The sequence below is a fragment of the Hippoglossus hippoglossus genome, chromosome 21 (assembly GCF_009819705.1).
Source record: "Hippoglossus hippoglossus isolate fHipHip1 chromosome 21, fHipHip1.pri, whole genome shotgun sequence".
NCBI classification, from domain to species: Eukaryota; Metazoa; Chordata; class Actinopteri; order Pleuronectiformes; family Pleuronectidae; genus Hippoglossus; species Hippoglossus hippoglossus.
This window is the reverse complement of record NC_047171.1, coordinates 21,350,303-21,372,010: the sequence shown is the minus strand read 5'-3', so window position 1 is coordinate 21,372,010 and position 21,708 is coordinate 21,350,303. Positions and strand designations below refer to the sequence as shown.

Below are 21,708 nucleotides of genomic sequence, written 5' to 3'. Positions count from 1 at the left end.
GGGTGTTTTAGTTTTTTCTAGTGAGGTTTGGAACATAACTAAGCTCTAAATCATGATTAACACTGAGCCAAACAAATCACTTGACCTATTTTCCTGGGAATGGATTATTTTTTTGTGTGACTGCTTCAAAACAACTAGTTGTATTTGTATCTGGAGTGAAATATCACACTTATAATTAAGTACAGAAACTGCAGTGAAATTATTTAAATGCTTAGGGCTGTGGAATTAGTATTTTTTCTATATATTCGCAAAGAGCAGTGATTACATAAACCAGCATTGATGGTGGAACAATCAATCAGCTGATGATTGATTTCATTTAGACACAGCAGGATGACCTCTACTCACACACACACACACACACACACACACACCCACACACACACACACACCCCCACACACACACACACACACACACACACACACACACACACACACACACACACACACACACACACACACACACACACAGTGCAGGCCAGAGTCCAGCTTTTTAGACAAACAGCCATTGAACGCCAATGAGGTCATTCATGTATTCACCGCCAGTCAAAGAGCTTCAAGCCCTTGTCGGTCCGGTACAAACGCAGTCTAACAAAAACTAAATCTCTGACAGATGGGATGACTGAGTGAAAACACAGAGGAAGGTTTGTTGTGGATCGGTTCAGGCTCAAAGACGAGGAGACGCCACAAGGATCATTCAAAACATTTGTGTTTTTGGACTCTTTTATGGGATTATGGATTCCTGCCTTGCTTCACATCTGCTGCTTGCCAGTTAGAGGCTGTGTGGTCGCTGCAGAGTTACAACACTGCTTTGGATTCTCTCCAGCCACCAATCTGGGGCTGAGGAGAACAGCAGCATTAAGCACAGACTAAAGCTCCGGGCAGCTTCTTCTCTCCCCCATTCACCGCCCTGTTACTACAGACATGAACTGGGAAGTCGTCCTCCTTTGTGTTTGGACGGTCTACATCACATCACTGGTAGTGGGTAAGTGAGATTTGAAGGACGCATTGAAGGACACATTTTCTTCTGCATCACTTCTTTTAGGAATTTGATTCATGCAACAGCTTCAAAGATGCTCAAGTGGAATAGACAAAGCTTTGTCAGTCGTGTAATTACTCACACACTGAATGACTTCTTATTGTAACACAGTATGATGATTATTCAGTCTTTGGTCCATTGATCCAATAATAAGAAATAAAACATACACATATAGATGATTTATCATTTCAGTGATAAACACAAATTCAAAGGTTGGTCCTTTTTGAAGCCATAATATTTTCCAAAGTTTGTTTTAAATACATATTAATAACAATTTAGTAACTGTGATAGTAGAAATAAATATTTTCATAAATAAGAATAGTTGTTGGTCAGTGACTTCCTCCTTATTTTACCATAATGTTTCTTTCTACTTTGGATGAGTTAAATTTGCATTATTAGAGCGTTAATAATACTAATTCAATGTTGCACTTGGTTGGGGTGGAGCTAATTTTAACTTACATCAGTGTGATAACAACTACTTAAAATGACAGAAACCATCTTAGTTAAAATTTTATTGACTATGTACTTTTTAGTTTGGTCCATTTCCCAAAATGGAGGTTCATGACATATACTGCAACCAACCACCAGGGGGCGATCAACCAGTTGGTTTAAATTATGGGAGCTGTCGTGTCATCCATCTTTATGTACAGTATATATTTTATATATGGCGAGGTAGTTAAGTCAAGTGGTTCAAAAATCGAAATCAAGGGCTATAAAAAGATAAGGACATTGGTGGAACTGCCAACAACTTAACGTAACACTAACAACTCAACGCAATGCTAACAACTCTAAAAAATGCTAATAACTCAACATAATTCTAACAACTCTCAAAAATGCTAAAAACTAAGAAACACAAGGATTTTGCATATCCCACAACATCATAATGACAAATACACAATACAAGCTTCTAGGCTATTTATATTGTTTGGTTCCATCATGCGAGAAAAGGGATTTAATGATGCCGATACTCCACATTCAGACCCAGTCGTGGGCAAACGCTTCCTTCTAATCAACCAGGTTTGGAGGAAGCGCAGGGAGACGATGAGTGTGCCGACCTCAACAACACCACATGGAACGGGTACCGGCAGCAGAGGGTCAAACTGCAGGTCCAGTACCTGCTGCTGACCAGGACAAACATGGACTGTGCACAAACGTTCGACCAGGAGTCTCTCACCAGGCAGCCGTCCTACTTCAAAGCCTCCCGCCCCACCAAGGTCATCGTCCACGGATACAGGTGAGAGGAGGAGTCCCAAAGGCCCTGAAAACACCTGGGCCACAGCAGACCAGTTCTAGACCAGGTCTACAACTACTACAGGCCGAACTGGAAATTGACCAAAAGTGTGTAGGGATAAAAAGCTCCAGATTTATTCTATTTGTGACAACACAAAATTTCATTGCACAATCAAGCAATTCACATGAGTTAAATGGCCCTTGTTGTTGTGTTTTCACAAATACAATAAAGTTTTAAAGATGAACTGTCCCATTCAGATTTGATGTGCAGGTTTTAAATCATTAACTATCATTGAGTGTCAAATATTTATACATTTTTGTTTAATATTTAATGGTAAATCTTAGTTTTCCAGGGATTTTCAGTCAAACTTTCCCGACACCCAAGCTCTAAACTCACAAAAGGTGAGAGAGTCATTTTTGGAAAGTCCCCACAGAATGAAATCACTAGCCTTCTAATTACAGCTTCAGCAGTAGAGATACAATTCATCTGGAGAAAAAAGGGCCATCTCAGTTTATACTTGAGGAAATCTGGGGATATTTGGACAGTGTAGTTTGTCAGAAAAAGACAAGAGGTCTTCACGAGGGCAAAAGGGTAAATCACTCACACATGAAACGACAAATAGAAAAAAAAACACAGTCACACAAGTCAAGTGATATAATCCACACTCTAAGTATGTAATTACAGAAATCCCCGATATGCCCCTAAATATAGATGAGCAACATTTAAAAACATTAAAATCAAGAAATTCAACAAACAATTCTGCAGAAATTAACCAAACAAAAACAGTCATGAGCAGGACAGATGCAAAAAAAAAAAAATTAAGATCTGAAAAGTTGAGGTAATCAGTCATCTGTTAATTTCTATTTATGTTTAATAATTCTCCGTTTATATTCTCCATGTTAACATTTGGTATAAACATGTGTATTATATTAGGTTTCGTGATCCTGCTTTCAGCATTTTAACATATTCTTTGTTTTTATGTTTCTGTGCCTGAAACTATAAAATGGTAAATTACATTATGACATTTGGCTGGAAGATTTGTCATGACTGCAAGAACAGAGACTTGCATGCGGGAATCAGACAAAACTCAAAGTTCAAATCAACAGTCCGAGTTATAATGCGGCCAGAGGTCGAACACAGGAAGGCAGCAAGCGATGCAAAAGTTAAAGGTAAATATCACAAAATCCCAAAACAAGCAAAAAGTCAAAAATCTGAACATAGTAGCAAAACTTACAGGAACCATCCAGGAAATACCAGGAGTTATCCAGTAGTCTGATTCACAATCTCATTCACGCAGCTCCATTACAGACACATTGAGGCCTCCTACAAGCTCAGATATGTTCAATTTGAATAGCAGCTCATCTGGTTTGTTTTTATTCTTGTTTTCCACCTGTCAACCTCATCATGAACCCACCACCCATGATCCGATCCCCTCCCCTGCCCTCACAGAGCCATGGGCAGTAAGCCGTCCTGGGTGAAGGAGCTGGCCCGGGCCCTGCTCAGGGCGCAGGACGCCAACGTGCTGGTGGTGGACTGGGTCTACGGCGCCTCCTTCGCCTACAACCTGGTGGTGCAGAACTACAAGGAGGTGGCGTTGCAGATCTCCGTCCTCATCAACCAGCTGCAGGTGAGACAAAAGCCACAGAGGATGAGCTGATATTCAGAAGTTTCTCACATGACTTACATTTATTTTGAAGCACTCCTCTTCCTGCTGCACCTCATGATAATAATATTGAAATTGAATGTTGACTTCAGTTACAACAGTTTAAATCCCACAAAAGCTTAGTTCAATTTATGTGAGAATTCAGGTACTCAAAAGTATTTAATTGTTTATTAATTATTTATATATGTATAAATATTTGAGTATTTAATGTTTTTGCTGGGCCAAACACCATAAGTACATCAAGTTGTCTGGAAAGTTTTCAGGTTTAATGTTTAAATTGTTTACTGCTATTTTGATGGATTCTTTACTAGCACAGTACTGATAATAACAGTGAATGATATTCTAAGCCATGGAGGCAAAGTGGGCAGTGACCCCAAGAAATGAAGAACTTCCAGTGTCCTAAGTCCATTTTCTGTCACTTCAACATTGTGTTTAAAAAGATGTATATTTTTATTTATACAAATTAAATGTGTGTGTCTATGAAACGTTTTCCAGTGTCCAGAGAAGTGATGGATCTCTGGGGAAAGTTTATAAACTCTGTGTATTCTTCTTTTTGATGGATACAGAGAGGCAGTAGTGAAGTTAACCTGCAGGTTTCAACCTCTTCTTCTTGTGCTGCTGACGGAAATCTTCCTTCTGATACAAATTGCTTTTAAATATGATGCTGATCATAAGAGGTGTTGCTCAACATCAAGTATAGTTCCACAGAAACACTTGAGAGCGTGACTGTCTTGTCTCGTCCAACAGGAACACGGATGCAAGCTGGAGTCCTTCCACTTCATCGGGGTCAGTCTCGGGGCCCACGTCGCTGGTTTTGTGGGGACTCTGTTTGAGGGGAAGATAGGAAGAATCACAGGTGAGTGCGGATCAGTGTTTTTGAGGAGTGATCATCTCTCACAGTTCATGTATAAAAATCCTGATTTAAAGTTCTGCTACACTGCTCCTGCCTTGTTTCAATATCGTCATGATTGCTGGTGAATAGGAAAATTAAAGCTGTCGGCTGTTGTGACACTGCTGGTCCAGACTGTGAAGGTCTCCACAGCTCAGAAGTGACTGAGCCTCGCGTCTGTGGCAGCGTGACCTTGGAAGATTAGCGGCGCTCCTCAGAGGGCGAGGGCACTTTGATCAGAGGCTCACGCCACTCGTTCCCAGCAGCCAACACAATCCACTGCTCACTGGTTTATGTCGGTTGTTTAGTGCGGGCACTCGTGTGAGTTTAAATGTGCAGCTCAGAGGAGCCACAGATGTGGACTGCAACTGGAATTCTGGAATGTTTACAGATCAAACATGTGGTTGCAAGAAATGTGTACTCATACCAAAAATACATCTATATTTATGTATAGATTTCAGTTGGTTTCTAGTTGTGGTCGGTAAAACACTAGTTCAGTACTTCTAAGAACTGCAAAACATCCCTGAATCATTTTCTGCAGTAACACAAAGTAACAGCAGACGTGAAACAGTTACACACGATACAACACATTTTCTTCTGTTTTCATTTCCTTTCTCTTGCAGCTGCCATGCTGCAGCAAATCTCTGTTGACTTCACCCCAGTAGTTGTGCTCCATCTACAGATACTGATGCTTTATTACGTGATCAGCCTGAACATCCATATCAAAAACGAGGCTTCTGACATAAAAATAATGAGAAGCTTCACTTTACATTTTAAATGATTTTAAAGGAGACATATTATTCTCAGATTTTCTTTCCTCTCGTGTATTATTATGTTTTTTTGTGAATGTAAAAGCTCTAAAAGTTAAGAATCCCCTAGTCTGGCACGACCCCTAACAAAGAGACAGGCATTAAAACCAAGTGTTTCAGACAGAGGCTGAAAAGAGGAGCTGCAGCGATGGACAGTATGAGGACAGTGATTTGTTTTCTGAACATTAGAGCATGAAAACTTTTTCAAGTAAAAACACTAATTACAACTATAAACCTGGATATGTTTATGTCATTAAAGATACAAACTCTATACCAGAAAGTTGCATTTGAAATACAAACTAAGCTTCACAGGAGATTCTGAACTGCCGACAGCACCGAAGAATGATATTGTTACATAAATGATCATTTCTCATGCAGGCTGTGAATTTCATCTATTCAATCCTTTAATTTCCTCCTTTCAAACCGAGTTTCCCCTCCTTGTTGTCCAGGCCTCGATCCTGCTGGACCCATGTTTAAAGGAGCTGACACCTTTGATCGGTTGGACCCGTCTGATGCTCTGTTTGTTGATGCCATCCACACAGACTCTGACTGTGAGGAGACAACTTTAAATTTCTTTTCAAGCTGATAGAGCCCAGAGCTGCACAATGCGTAATGTTGTTGTCTGACATTTTACCTCTTTATAGCAGAGGTCTTCAACAGGGGGTCAGCGACCCCTAGGGGGTCCGTGGAGGTACTGCAGGGGGGGTCGCGAAATCTTTTGTTGACTAGACAATTTTTTATATATTTTTAATTTTTTTCCCAACCAATTTTTTTCCCACGAATTTAAATGTCTTTAAACACACATTAGCATAAATCCAACATATTGTAGCGAACGGATAAATGGAGGCAGAAGACGTTATCTTTCAGTCAGCAATGCACACATTCAGCGACACACAATAACAAAAACATGAATATATGAACCTCTGTATTATTTGAATAGCTTAGTATTGAATGCACAATAACAGGGTAGCTATGTTTATACATGGCACTAGGCCCATTTAATATAAAACCCAATTTTATACAATATATATAGTAGGGGGTCCCTGCTCCATCTCTCCATCAGTTTGGGGGTCCTTGGCCTGAAAAACGTTGAAGAACCCTGCTTTATAGTATTAGATCACATGATATTAAATTTTTTTCACCTTAAAATGAAATGATGAGGTTTTCTTCTGCATCAGATTTTGGCATCTCCATCCCTGTGGGTCATGTGGACTTCTTCCTGAACGGAGGGATGGATCAGACAGGATGTGCCCGCTCCAGGTTCGCCTCAAGTACGTTCCACATGCTGCAGCAACAGCAGCTACGCTTCATCAGGCCACTTTTAATCATAATTAACATAATTTTTAATAATTTTAAAATTATTTTTAAAATGTCAATTATAAATACATAGATGTATCTATAATTCCGGAAACATCTGGCTCCCTTAGTTTCTGTGTGTGTTGTCAGTTCTCATCTACTCTCCAGTGTACGGTTATGTGATATGTGACCATATGAGGGCACTGCACGTCTACATGAGTGCCTTGAATGGCTCCTGCCCTATGAGGGGGATCCCCTGCTCCAACTATGAGGACTTCCTGAATGGACAGTGTGTGAACTGTGATGTCTTCAAGGGGACGTGTCCAACTATAGGTAATAATGCACCAAAATTCTACTTTAATGAACTGTTTCACACATACTCACTATAAGTTATGATATATTTATGTGACATTGGAGACAGAGGAAACCTCATGTCAAACTACTATTAATGCAATATATTTACTATGAACTTTTATTATATGAGCCAAATACACTGTTGCTGGGTGCAAAAAAAGTCACTGAAGCTGCCCCTCTTTAGACAAATCTATAGAGTACAAATCCCAAAAATGTGGGGACCTTTATGCAGGATTTTCCAATCCAAGAATTGTATTCATCTCAAGGTACCAAGTTGTTATTTCAGGAAATGAGGACAAACTGTTGACCAGTAGTTTTCTTTTATCCTTTTTTTTCTTGTCATTAATTTAAGTATAGTCTCTGTTTCTCTATAATTTTACTTAACGTATATATGAAAGTATAGTGATTTGAAGCTCTTTTCCTGAAAGTTGAAAAACAGACATGTTTTACACATTATTCTAACAAAAAAAAGTACAACAAAGGAGATAAATGTGTAAAATAATCCAAAATCTTCCAAAGCTTCATTTTAATCATGTTGTAAATGTGTATGACTGCATTTAAACAGTCAAATCTCTTTTTCTTGATTCCAAAAACAAAATAAACAAATCTTCCACGTTTTAATATCGGTACGTATTTCCCTCTCGGCAGCAGTGACAGTAGCTGTAGCTGCACTGTAGCATCAGTGTGATATAACTTGTTTCTTTTTAACAGATTGATATTGACTCCGTACGATCCATAACTGTTTCCTCCATTACAACCAGAGATGAAACTCTCTGAAACACCACACGTGCAGTGGAAGTAATTGATGTTTCCTTCAGGATGTGGAGAAACCGACAGGATGACGAAAACACCAGCACATAAAGGAATAGAGGTTAAAACTGCGTATCGTGTTTCAGTCTCAGTGTCACCAGTCGATATAACTGCACTCACGCTGCAGCTCTGCTCTCGTCACACGGCAGCTACTGGCAGCTTCTTATCATCTCAGGCCCTGATACGCCAACACACACTGATACTGTGACGCGGTTAACGTACACGGAGCCCTTTCTTATATGTGACATACAAGTGTGACCCTCATTCACTTTATATGTGTGTGTGTGTGTGTGTGTGTGTTTCAGGTTTATCAGAAAACAGTGGGATAGCCATATCTCCAATCCCCAAAGAGCAGAAGCTGTTCCTTCTCACGACCTCTTCGCCACCTTTCTGCAGTGAGTGTGTGTGTGTGTGTGTGTGAGAGTGAGAGATAATAGTTGTGGATTTACTGCTCTGAAAACAGGGTGGCTGGCCTCAAGCGTTTCAATGGACTTTGGGGCCCCAAGGCAAAATTGGCCCTACACCAACAGTCAAGAAGAAGAGTTTTTATGTTTGTTGTCATTTAGACAGCTGGAACGTAAGAAGGTAAAGAATGTGTGTTGTTGTTCCTGTGCTCAGCTCATCACATCCTGCTGGAGCTGGAAGTTTCTCGACTGGATAAAAGCGCTGAGGTGGAAGTGACGCTGAGGACTGGGAACCTGGGCACAGACCGGAGGCTCAGGTTGTACGTACCACACCTCTGATTCCACTTTTTTATGAAGTTCTACAGGCCAGACTAATAACTTTAAATAATAGCAACTGATTGATACAGTTTTCTTAAGGTAGCCAGATTACACATATTACACAAATCAATGCAATTTCTTTGTACTTTAAATTTAGATTTCTGTTTAAAATCAAAATTTTATAGCTGGAACCATTTGTCAATCAGTTAAAGAACCAATAATCTGAAGTCATTCCTAAAACAAAAGTGCCAAACGTTATGATCAAGCAAAACCCAAACAAAGCATATGAAAATAATTGTGAGTTACAGCCATGCAAAATGATCCTCTTGCACAAAAAGTCGGCATGTTTGACCCTCTGCTGTCGTACATGCTGTTTACAAGGAGAGAGGACGAGCTGAGATCCTGTGTCCAGACTTTTACAGCAACTATAAATAAATACGGATGAAGGACGTGATGTTCCTTTGTTTACTGAGTCACTTTGAGATTTAATTAAAGATGGTGACTTTAAGTTGACGTGATGGAAATCAACACAAACAGCCACAAATCTGATGCGTAAACTCGCCTTGAAAGCAAATGATGCGAAATAATCTTCATTATAATGTAAACTCCAATCTCTCAGCAATAATTCCAGTGTGACAGCGTTCTCAGAGACTGTCTTTGTTCAGCACAGACTCTGACAGACGCTTCTCATCCCGCAGCTCGTACTGTAATCATTTTTCTTTACAGAAGAGGTGAGTGTGCAGCTTCTATTTTCAGACGCGAGGTACTGTATTTCCACTGTAAAGAGCCGGCCAGGTGCAAGATACTGAGCCAGAAACGCTGAGAGATGGGAAGTGGCTGTGCACAGGTTCACTCTAGTTCATGAAAACATTTTTTCACCTGCTTTTCATTTACTTTACCGGCGGAGTAAATAAATCTATTTCTAGCTCCAGCCATTGTTAGGATACTTTTTTTTCTTGCAATATTAGATTTAATCAAATTCGAGCAAACACGTTGAAGAAGACACAACAACACTTATGGAGTCAGTCTGTTGTATTCACTTTAATTGGCAATAACCAGAAGCAAAGCTAGAAGTTTTAGATCCTTTAAAAGAATATGACACTGGCCCCACAATAACAATAATGTTGGTCATATGGGGGCCCCCTGTCAGTGCAGAGCCCTTGGACACTGCCACTGGTGATGAATATTGCTCATGTGAAAGTGTGTGTTTGTCTGATGACATTATTCCCATGGAGATGAACGTGTGTTTCAGTCCGACGTCTACGACAGTGTACCGGACGGTGATGGTTCATCCCGTGGCTCTGTGTGAGATCCACTCCATCCAGCTGAAGAACACCGGCTCTCGGTTCTACAGGCAGGGAGACATCCACTTCAAGTCCGTCTGTGTGTCCGAGTTCCCCTCTGTCAGGTATACAGGACCAGACATGTATATTTTAACTGTGCAAGCTTTCACACTTCCTCCTCCTGCATGGGCAAGTTGATCCTTCTGTAAAGTTACTCACAGATACTGGGATCCCGACAGCGTCCAGGCCTGTTTCTCTCAAGCCGCAATTGGTTGGTCGAGCCACGATCACTACTGCACAGACTCTTGCTCCGAATTACGTCAAAAGCACAAGATGGCAGTTGTTACATCCAGGATATTTGAACTGTACTGAGACGTCTGGCACATAACTGTCCGGGCATCCCTTAAGTCCTCGTGCCTGCAACATCCCTGATTTGATTCTAGCCAGGGTCTATGTTGCATGTCATCTTCTCTATTTGCCTTTTAAGAAAAATAATCATCTTGAAAATACAGTTAAAAAGAAAAATCGTGACAAATTAGAGACTCCACCTGAACCACTTTGGTCTTGTACGGTTTAATCTCAAGTTGTTTTGTCCAAAGTTTGCCTTAACCCACATTTAATAGCTACTTTCCTCTTAAAGTTTAACATGAACATTACACGTGTCTGTGTTTCAGACGAGAAGATCCGTTGTGCGTGAACAACGTCAACGTCAGACGAGGACTTCCATGGTCTCATGACTTTGTGCAGGTTTGTGACTCCTACTGACGGAAGAGAGAAATCTGCTCAACAGGACAGTGGACAAAATATATATAATAATGAATCTACGCTGAAGTCAGCCATCGGGGCCAACCTGACCTCACGTACACCATCTTGTTTAAAATGAGATTTAAATCTCTGTGGAACCACACTGAGAACCACACGCTGTTCTGGATTTACTCTACTACACACTCAAAATGAAAACTAGTCCCACTGTTGTTCGCCTCATCCACTGATTTCACACTGTGACTGAGAGAAATAAGTGATTTGAATCCTTATTTCTGATTCTGTTTATGGCGTCTTAGTTCATTCCTTTCGCTTGAGGTGTTCTTTGTTCCTGTTGTCTGGTTTTGTTCCCAACATCTGTCTAACTTATGAACTCCAGTCGACAAGACTCTGTTGTATTTAGGGATTCTGGCAATAAACAGAAAAAGAAGTGGCGATTGTTTAGGGTTTTCCCAGTCGATATTTTAATGTTTATTTCCCACAATTAAACTGTAAAAAACTGTAAATGGAAGCATCTTCATGATAGTTTACTGTAATCAAAGATTTGAGAAGTGTTTAGCTACCGTTACATAAATCCATAAAAATACAAACAAGCTTTTGGCTCTGACGGCAATGTGACACCAAACACAGCAGTCGATACAGGGCGGCTGTGCCTCAGGAGGTAGGGACCAGAATATTGAAGGTTCGATCCCCAGCTCCTCTAAATTCCAATGTGCCCTCAACACACTGAACCCCAAATTGTTCCAAATTGTTCCAAATTGTGTAAATGGGTAAATGTGATTTGTACTATAAAGCGCTTTGAGTGGTCAATACTTGTGTTGTGACTTTTTTGAGTATTGCATTAATATTTAGATTTTAATTATATCATCTAATATTCAAATCACAGAAAATCCGATACATCTTCACTGCACACAAACATCTTTATGGAGAAATCTTGGCCCCATGAGAAAAACCTTTTACAAACACTGACTGTGTCATTTTAGTCCCATCTCTCTATTTTGGAAGATAACAACAGACAATTCACATTGTGAATCTGTGTATAAATTCTCAATTAATTACAAAATATAAAATAAAAAACAACATCTACAGGCATCCAATATATCGCCAGAGTAGAAGTGAGAGGTGGTCGTACATCATCTGTTAAAAAGCATTCATTTCTGCTACTGAACCAAGAGTCATGGTGCATTCAGGTAAATAACAACAACACATGAAAGTAACAGAGAAAATCTACGTCCTGAACTTAATATTTTCCAAGAGAATGAATTGATGGAGATTTTCCTCTTTCACACACTTATACATCATATCAGTTTATACCAAATACATCTAAATTTGTCACATCTATAAAATGTGTTAAAATTGTTAACCAACTTTAAAGAATAGTTCAATTAGTGGAAAACGAATAAATTACGTTTTTGAATTAAACTTGATAATTGTGTTGATTCATCTTTGTGTCACCACTTCAGGTCATTTTTTAAGTTGGTCCAACAGTTTTCTTATTCTAGTGAACTTAAACCTGTGCAGTTAAATTCATTCTCTAAATACAAGTGAATTTCTGTGAATTAAACATCAAAAGTCCTTAACTCAGGTGAAGTCGAGTCCAAATCAAACAATCCCAGATCCAACATCGAATATTAGTGAGATGAAAAAAACATAAAATCAGATTTTAAAACATTAAAATAACTTTTCAGACATTTAATGTGCTGGTGATTGACAAAGTGAAGGTTTGTCTCTCTTTCCTGTCTCAGTGCCAGTTAAAGATGAAGGTGTTCTTGGGATTTAAATTTGGGTTTGACTTATTGTTAACAGTTAATTATTATTTTTATTTTAATGTTGGATACAGAATCTCCTCCTGTTCAACGTTCTGTCTCTGTGAACATTTAATCAACTCGCTCAGGTTTTAAATTGTACATTGTAAAAATTGCATGTTCATTTAAAACAGCCAACAGATTGGCTTTAAACGTTGCTTCAAAGCCATCATGACAAGATTTTTAGGCAAATTGATTATAAAGTTAATAGGTGATACATATATGCTCCAAATATTGATTGTTGCAAAATATAAATATTGCATTTTGGCATCAGGGAGAAAGAGGAGCACATGTTGACCTCACTCAGGACTGAAGATGTGAACTGAGCGTGAGGAGGTGGAGGAGGAGGAGAAAGAACAAGTGACATGTGACACATTCATTCGACTGCACTGTAACATATATCCGTGTTTCCAGGAGAGACTGTTCTCACAGCTTGGGAGTGTCGGTGGGAGCCAGCGGCGCTCTGCCTCTTTGAAACCGAGGCGGTAGATCCCCGTCGCTATCACCTCCTGGAAGAAATTCAGATCTTTAGTAAAAAATCCTCTTCTACAAGTAAAAATCAGGCCTAAATTTAAACTCAATCATATTACTATCCAAAGTAAAGTACTCATTATGAAGAATGATATAACAATACACTATTTTTCATTTATTTATTAGGAGTCTGAAGAAAGGCCTGTGCTCCGAAACGTTACTGATCCGGGTGTGCTGACATTTCTCGTCTTCTAATTTTCATCGCTTCTGTCCAGCACCATGAGTTTATCAAGTTTAGATGTGTGTGATTTTGGAAACTTTCTGAATGGGTGTTTGTCATGACAGCATTTTACTGAGCTTGTTGAAAACCTACAAGAAATTAGAACCAAAATATCAACTATGATCTCACTATATCTACATATTTCTACATATTGCTGCTCAAACAGAAATGAAGGGACTGTCACAAATATCCAAGGGTTCAAAGTTGTGGATTCACGTTTTGCGGATTGGAGAAAATTTAGTTGCCATGAGGTCTGAGTTTTGAGCCTCCTCTGTCTGAACTGAAGTTGTGATAGATTTGATCTACGGCCTCACAGCCGCCCTGCAACCTGAGCCGGACATTAAACCAACTATCTGGCTATGAAATGTGATGCTCCACCTGTGACTGGAGGGCTGGTAGAAAGGCAGGTGGGGTTGAGGCGGGGTGATGAACACATAAGCAGACAGATAGCCAAGTGGTTAGCACACTGGATTAAAAGCGCGGCACTGAACTTTTTGGACATCCCCTGAATTTCCAGGCTCTAATCCTCTTCAGATGAGGACACAGCTGATGCCGCTGCCTCCCCCCTTCAGTCGGATGTCTGAAAGCAACATTTAGCGCTCATATGCTGTTAAACTGTTTTTACTGAGCAGATCTCTTCTTTCTGAGAGGGCACTTTTAGCTCTGCTACTGCACCAACCACGACGGGCAGCTTGTAAAGGGACTGAATTAGAGCAAACAAAGATTTTAATCCTAAAATATTGTTTGGAAAATAAAATAATAATCCAGAAGTTTCCCAAAGCAGAGGAGCCCAACAGGAAATAATTCCCAACACCATTTAATTTCGACAGCAAGAAATTGTTTGGTATAGTTCCTTAAAAACCAGCAAAATCCAAACACAGCCAAAACCTTTACATTTGTAAGTGAATTTGTTTTTACTTTCAAATGCTTAAAGACCGAGGAGCCACAGCATCAGATGCTCACAATATAAATTAAATAAGAGCAGAAGAGCCACAAAACAAAAGGACTATAATAATATGTCACAGCAAAGATTTCTTCTCTTACGACTGAGAATAAAGCAGCACAACAATTCAGTATCATTCTACATTCATAATATCATGTCATTATTTAACAAACTGTCTTATTATAAGTTGCAAATCTAATAAAATCCTAATAGTTTACTGTATAAATTTGATGTTTAGAGGTCTGATCAAATCACATGATCATCATCAGCGCTGTACACCTTCAAATTTACATTTTTATAAAAAAAGAAATTGTGAATTTGCTGATGAAGATCATGTGATATATTTAAAAGTTCCAGAACAAGCTAATAATTAAACTTTGGGTTGAGATTATTTTCTCAATTACTGTCTACAAGGTCAAGAATGAACATTAAAACCTTGATTTGACTGTTGTGTGTGTGATTGTGTTCACATTTCATCCAGAGGTGCAAGACTACTTGAAAATTAAAATAAAAAAATAGTCCAACAATGTTACAACTATTGTAACTATTGTTGTAACTTAACAGTAAAAAAATCCTGCATTTAAAATCATACTTGAGTTAGAGCAAAAAAATATTATTGTACACAAAATATAGTATAATGTGCAAAATATAGATATTTTAATTGATACTGGCCATTAACGTGTAGTATTTTAATGTTTTAGATGGTTGAGGTGGATTTCATAAACTTTATATCTTAATGCTTAATTAATTAATATTAATTTTAAATGTTTTTATGGAGATGATATTTTCTGCATGTAATGTTTAAGTCTGTAAAGTAAGTGGTAGCTACAGCTGTCAAATAAATATAATGGAGTAACAATAATGTATTGTGAATAAATATATACCGCCATATCTACGATTGTATCTGCAACATCATTAAATCGATATTGCAAAAAATGGACACATAGGGCCCAGCCCTATGTGTCACTACAAAGCCAGGGTTAGTAAGAACTGTGCACTTCAAGCCATGCACACACACGCCGCCCCCACACCACTCCCCGCCCAGGTGAGGTACTTACATGTAGCTTAAGTGGTGACCCAGTGTGTTAGCTCCAGCACCCTGCCCCTCTACCTCAAATAATCCCTCTCACTGCCATAATCCATTAAGGAGCCCGCCACATCAGCAAAGTCCTCCAGGACCAGGCTGGTGGAGTCCTCACCAGAGATCAGCTCCGGGTCCGACGCCCAGGGGTGCTGATACCGGTCAGGCTGGGAGGGCCGGGGTTCATCCAGGTAGGGCTTCCTTGGTCCCTGCAGGTACGGCTGGAAGGGCTGAGACTGGGCTGGGTCGGACTTCTCGTAGGCCGGCACTTGGTCTTCGTCTTGCTGCTCAACTTGTTGCTCCTTAGCGATGCCGCCATCGCTGCAGCTGCCGCCCTCGCTGCCCTGCAAGGACGGGGCCAGCACGTGGTAGAGACTGGGCAGGCGGATGTCCAGCAGCACGCCGCTCTTGATGTAGAGCTTGCTGTTGAGGTTGTAGAGCTTTTCCGCAATGTCATAGCCCAGCATGACAGAGAAGAGGCGGGCGATGTAGCGTTCCTTTGAGATCAGCATGTAGAGGTGGCGGCGGCGCCATGAGATGTAGCAGGAGTCCTCCTCTGCTGTCAGAGTCACCTGGGGAGTAGGAATGTCAATGTGCTTTTTGTAATTTGAAAATATAGATATTTGTCACAGAGAAGAATTATTATTTATTTGAAATCATCTTCATGTCCACCTGAAGAATGTAAATCCATCGATCACTCTAATCTAGCTCAGTTTTTGGTCTCCTCCATCTCCTGTCTCTTTGCTGCATATACCAGCCAGTCTTTTTCTAGCTTTTTCTAGAAAGATACAGACCAGTAAACAAGTGAATAAAGCTCCTGACAGTGCTGAAGATTCGGATGATAATTATCAATGGCATCATCACTACAAGTGATCCTGTTCATTTTGTCACACTTTAATTGCAATTTGATTTGTTTTAATTGTATTAGATAATAATTAAAAGCACTTTGAAGGTACCTTTTGAGGGTATTGACCATTAGGAGAAGTATTGAGTATTGTTTTTACAAGTCGGCGCACATTTTGTATTGTGTGTGCACATGACAATGAAGGACGGTTTCTCCGATCAACAGTTTGTGCAGGACAACATAACAGTGCACCAAAAAAGATGGACCGGAAATAAACTGCTAACTAGACATAAACAATGATTTTAAATATTTGAGATGACAACTTTACAAATGTTTTAAAAGGAAAGACATTATGCAAGTTTCAGAAATGTTTGTGTGACATACAATGTATCATCGCACAATTTTGTTAGCCATCAATGACATACACAATGCATTTTGGAGAGTAACACCATAGGTAAACATGAATTTTGTTTACAAGAAAACGCCCCAGGGAATTAATTTCAGTGTAAAAACACATAAACGAAGATAAATTGGTATTCAACTAACTCCTAGTTGCAGTCCTTTTCTATTTGAGGTCCAATGTCATGGCAAGTTATTTTTTCTTCTTGAACTGAATTATTCTGCATCAACAGGATGCGTAAAGGACAAGAAAGATGACTTGATGTCTAGGTCTGGTGTCTCCTTTCAGCTCCTTCAATATTAGTGGCAGTTCATTTATCATTTTAGTGCCACGCTCTGGCCTGGAGACGTCCGCTTATTGAATTTACTTAAAGGGATAGTTCACCCAGAAATGAAAATTCACTAATTATCTACTCACCACTGTGCCGATGGGGGGCTGGGTGAAGTGTTTGAGTCCACAAAACACTTTGGGAGTTCCAGGGGTTAACAGTGTAGCAGCCAAATCCAAAGACATTTGTGACTTATCTTCAGACGTAATAAAACAACAGAAAAAACACAACATCCCTCCATACTGCTCGTGTGGTGTCATCCAGGTGTCCGAAAGCCCCGACATTCAAATTCGACTCGAAACAAGGTCATTTACACTAATTTATTAATCTAAAAGTCCACCAGAAGTGGCTAAGCAAGCGGATTTAGCAATTCCGACGGAAGCAGGAGCAGTATGGAGGAATGTTATGTTTTTTCTGTTGTTTCATTACGTCTGAAGAAGGACTCACCATTGACTTCAATTGTATTGGATTCTGCTCTGACAAAGTTTACCCCTGAGACACCAGAAGTGTTCTGTGGACTCAAACACTTCACCCACCCCCTCCATCAGCATAGGGGTGAGTAGATAATGAGCGAATTATCATTTTTGGATTTTTTTAAGTTAAAACATGTAATCAACTTTAACGTCTCTGCGAGTCGAGGCCTCTGCAGTACCTGGAACTTTCCCTCCTCGTTTGGTCTGATAGACTCCCACTCCGGAGAGTCGAGGAACTGGTGGCGGTGGATGTAATGCAGGAACTGGCCCTCCAATGATACATTGATCCTGAGAGACAGAGAGAAACAGAGACATGGCGTTAAAAAGAGAAACAGGGATTTTTCAGCATTTTCAGATAAACTGATAATACCAAACTTCCTCTTCTGCCTCTCCACACACAGAAATCATAATTCAGGGATATCGAGACATTCCTCCTTCTCTGGGAAGTTTGATTTAAAAAGGACATAGTTTCCGCAGAGTGAGATAATCCAGCACACGCAACATCAGGACTTCATTGGATAACATCAAAAGTGTCAAAGTTTGTTTTATCCTCACTTTGGTGTCATTTCAGTGCTGCAGACGATCTGCTTCATATCAATCACCTGACATCTGCACAAAGAGATGGACGTCTCCTCCAGGAAATAATTCTTTCAAAATAAATATTCTCCTCCTGACTTTGTCCTTTCTTAGGTCATTGTTAAAGCAGTTGGTACTTTAAGAGGGTATTATACAAATTGAATGGATTTCAAAAATAAATAGTAGTTAAATAGTATTACTGGTATTCTGTTTTGGCAAATTTTGATTTGAGAACCTGTTCATTTTAGCTTGAAATATTGAGGCAGAGAAAACAATGTAGAAGTTTTTATTTACACTCTTCACAACAGTGTTAATTAAGAGAAAACTTTTGGACCTAGAACAGCATATAATTGGATTGCCTGTACAGCAGTCCCACCCAATTAACAGCTATGTTGCTGCAGTGCATTGTGGTCTGATTACCCTATAAGGAAGCTACACAGTCGTGGACAGGGATCTCCACCGGGGAGTCCCACGCTAAAAATGTCCCTGTAACACCAGGACCTCTGGGGGCAGCTGTGTGTCGTGTCGGTGGCTCAATCCCCGGCTCCTCCAGCGCACGTGTGTCCTTCAGCAAGATATTGAACACCAACTTTCCCCCGGTATGTCATCTGTGTATGAATGTGTGTGAATGTAGCCTGTTCTGTATAGGGCTTTGAGCTGAATTTAAGGGATAGGGTGATAGGGAAAATGAAAATGAAAATTATGGGTAAAAAATCTTATTTTGACTTAAAATGCCTTTAAACTTATAGAGTCCAGAGGCCTCTCAGGTAGAGTAGATCTTTGACACCAAAACTATAAGGTTGTTCTTTCATGAACGTACAATATGGCAGATGTAGGGTGAGTCTAAAGCCGTTTTCAGACATGAACTCTGGAAAATGTCCAGAAAATTTGGTCTGGACATTTTTTTACATCTGAAAAACGCAGCAGAAAATTAGGCCAAGGTCTGAGAAGAAATATTTTTCTGAGTTTTGTGTGGAAGAACTTGGCTGGCGTGCACATGCATAGCTCTGACCTCAACCCCAATGGAAGCAGTCAGAGTTGTAGAACATTAACACCCATGGTCGTAGAATGAAATGTTCCAACAATCACGTGTGTGTGTCCACATGCTTTTGGCCATGTGAACAAGAGACTCTTGATGACACATTAAAACTGTAGCTGGTTAAATATCAACGTTGCTTATCTTTAAATCTGAAAAGTATGTCTGCTGAATACAGGCACAGACCAAAAGATCATATGCTGCACATCTAATACACAACTATTTAAGAAATGCAGAAAAAATCTGCTCATTGTTCCTTTGTCTGTTGTTTAAAATGTGTCTCGCACACCCGGAGCAGTCGACACTGTGTCCAACCTTTAATTCAAGGTAAGAGGAGCAGTCAGCGTCCACTCTCCATGTCCTAAGTACAAAGATATCATTTAACCAGCTGGCACTCTGCAGGGGGACGACACACCAGTGAGTCACAGACAAAAATACTCTGTTTAACATTTCTCTTGTGTAGGCTCCAGAATTGTGAGATCTAACGCAGCTCTACTTTGAGGATGTTTGGATGAAGAGGATACATTTCCTGTAACGGCTGCACGCTGCCAACAGCTGAGGCAAAAATAGAAACTCAGCTCTGGAGTAGCCGGCTGAAATAGAAGATTTCTTCAAAAAAAAGATTGGTGTTATCTTTAGCTTTAAATCAATAAATTCTACACTATGTCTGTAGTAGAAATTGCTGAGCAGTAATATAATAGTGTCATTAATATCTGCAACAACTATATGCTTTTTTCAAAACAATTAAATGTCAAAACTACCTCTCTCAAAAGTCTTAAATTGTCCACTTACTATGTGAACACGTATAATAAGTCGGAAAATCATAAACACCTGTAAAGCAATGCATACCGAAGATATTGTGAAAATTTGAAAATGATCGTTTTTGCTCAGACTGCATCAGAGAAATGTTTGTTAGTGGAGGAAAGTACTCAAGTATTAAAGTATGATTGTGTAAAATATGTAAAACTAGCTTTCCTCACATAGAACATTTGTATGATCGTATAACAACAATCTTAAAAGGTGCCACTAGCGACCCAGATATTTCCCTCAGCAGATGGTAGAGACCAAAAACGGAGCTAAAATAAAGTAGGCATTGAACATACATTCAAAGAGTGGACGTAAACCCATAAAATGTAATGCTAATTACAGCATGCTGTAATGCTAAAGACTGAAGCTCCATGACTGTGTTGATAAGCTAAAGTTGTAACTTAAAGGGTAATCGTGAATGTGAGATGTGTTTTCACTGGTTAGCGTTGTGTGTTGGTTGTATTCTCTGGAAACAGACGTACACACACATGCACACTCCCCACCTCCCAGACAGCAGGAACGAGAGCTGGTCGATGGGCGTCTTGCCCTCCACAGCATACGTCTCTCCGGCCTTCAGTTCTACCGCCTTGTTCTCAAACGCTCTCGCTATCTCCTTGAACACCTGGACGGGGACGCCCAGCGGCAGGTAGACCGCCTGGTAGAGGGAGGTGAGCTCCTCGCTGCGAATGCCCTCCTGGTGCAGTCGGTGGAGGAGGTGGCAGATCTGAGCCAAGCAGGCCAGCAGCAGAAGCAGGTTCCAGGTGAAGACATCCAGGCCGCACATCGTCATCCAGCCCCACAGGGTCAGGCACGCAAAGGCCGGGGTCAGGAAGCCAAAGATGAAAAGGCACCCATAGGCCCCACTGCCTCCCATGTAGCCCAGGAACAGGATGGTGTTGCCCAGGTGGTAGATGGCTCCCTCGGTGTTGTTGGTCCAGCCATCGCACAGAGGGGCGAACAACAAACTGTCCAGCAAAGTTGAGTTGTCTGCGCTCATGTTTGAAACTCCTCAAACAGTCTTCTTGTCCAACTCAGTGTTTCTGTTCGACTCACAGCTTGATCCAAAATACCGACGAGAAAATGTCAAACGTTTGCTCCCTGGAGTTGCAGTGGAAAAACCTTCAATGTGAAGAAGTTCTCACGACTCTACTTGTGATAGAAACACAGCTGGAATGGCTCTTCTTCTTCTTCTCCTCTCATTATGTGTCCCTTGCTCTCTCCCCTCCGTCTTGTGCCCTCTGCGTCTTCCTGTCGTCTCTCTTTGCAGCGCTCTTCTGCCTCTCGCCCGCCGGCCCTGCACCGTCGAACCAACAGCTGGAAGAGAAGGGACACGGGAGGGGGGAGGTTGCCGATTGAGCCCTAGAAGGATAACCATGTTTGGAATTGAAACCCAAGGAGGGAAGAGTGGTGGACGGAAAGCAGGCCTGCTACTTAACATAACAGAAAGTGAAGGCGAGAGAGGGGCAGGAAACACGAGGGAGGAGAGGGACTAGAAAAAATATCTGTAAGTGACTCACAAATGGTCGCACACATTTGTTGATAAAGTTCCTCCAGAGCTGCAGCACAGTTCAGTTCATGAGTCCAGTTGACTCCCTGCAGAGTGTGGGGCTCGGCTGGGGAATATTTAGAGGCACTGAAATGAGTGGAACGACAGCACAGGTCCGATTTCAGGTATAAACACCCATCGGTGCAACCAACGCCTTCATGTCTCAGTCACGAGAACTCTCCGAACACATCAGTTCATTAGAAACATGTTCTCTGCTTTGTTTACTTTTAGTTTTATTGGTGCATGGCAATAAACAGAATGTA

General features: G+C 40.5%; 2 protein-coding genes across 8 annotated transcripts; one reads left to right on the top strand and one right to left on the bottom strand.

Annotated features, from left to right (window-relative positions):
* Positions 1 to 525: 525 nt before the first annotated feature.
* pla1a (phospholipase A1 member A) lies at positions 526 to 11,665 on the top strand. Of its 5 annotated transcripts, none has more exons than XR_004612518.1 (11): positions 526 to 982; positions 2,054 to 2,270; positions 3,717 to 3,894; positions 4,678 to 4,786; positions 6,078 to 6,179; positions 6,807 to 6,899; positions 7,075 to 7,257; positions 7,463 to 7,544; positions 8,394 to 8,483; positions 8,707 to 8,812; positions 10,063 to 10,202. XR_004612518.1 is itself a non-coding variant. In XM_034574384.1 (11 exons), exons 1-11 carry the CDS (start codon positions 922 to 924, stop codon positions 10,856 to 10,858), a joined length of 1,386 nt encoding a protein of 461 aa, XP_034430275.1. In that variant the 5' UTR covers positions 528 to 921; the 3' UTR covers positions 10,859 to 11,665. The 5 variants fall into 5 exon arrangements, 2 of the variants coding, with proteins under 2 accessions (XP_034430275.1, XP_034430276.1); XR_004612519.1 differs by having other exon boundaries at positions 10,067 to 10,198; XR_004612517.1 differs by lacking the exon at positions 7,463 to 7,544 and adding an exon at positions 10,768 to 11,665 and having other exon boundaries at positions 528 to 982; positions 10,067 to 10,218.
* Positions 11,666 to 11,760: 95 nt separating this feature from the next.
* On the bottom strand, positions 11,761 to 21,603 carry popdc2 (popeye domain containing 2). Of its 3 annotated transcripts, none has more exons than XM_034574388.1 (4): positions 20,388 to 21,603; positions 17,660 to 17,768; positions 15,554 to 16,007; positions 11,761 to 13,169 (listed from the first exon to the last, which is right to left on the bottom strand). In XM_034574388.1, exons 1-4 carry the CDS (start codon positions 20,894 to 20,896, stop codon positions 13,087 to 13,089), a joined length of 1,155 nt encoding a protein of 384 aa, XP_034430279.1. In that variant the 5' UTR covers positions 20,897 to 21,603; the 3' UTR covers positions 11,761 to 13,086. The 3 variants fall into 3 exon arrangements, with proteins under 3 accessions (XP_034430279.1, XP_034430278.1, XP_034430280.1); XM_034574387.1 differs by having other exon boundaries at positions 12,903 to 13,169; positions 15,413 to 16,007; XM_034574389.1 differs by having other exon boundaries at positions 12,903 to 13,169; positions 15,413 to 16,007; positions 20,403 to 21,603.
* Positions 21,604 to 21,708: the final 105 nt, after the last annotated feature.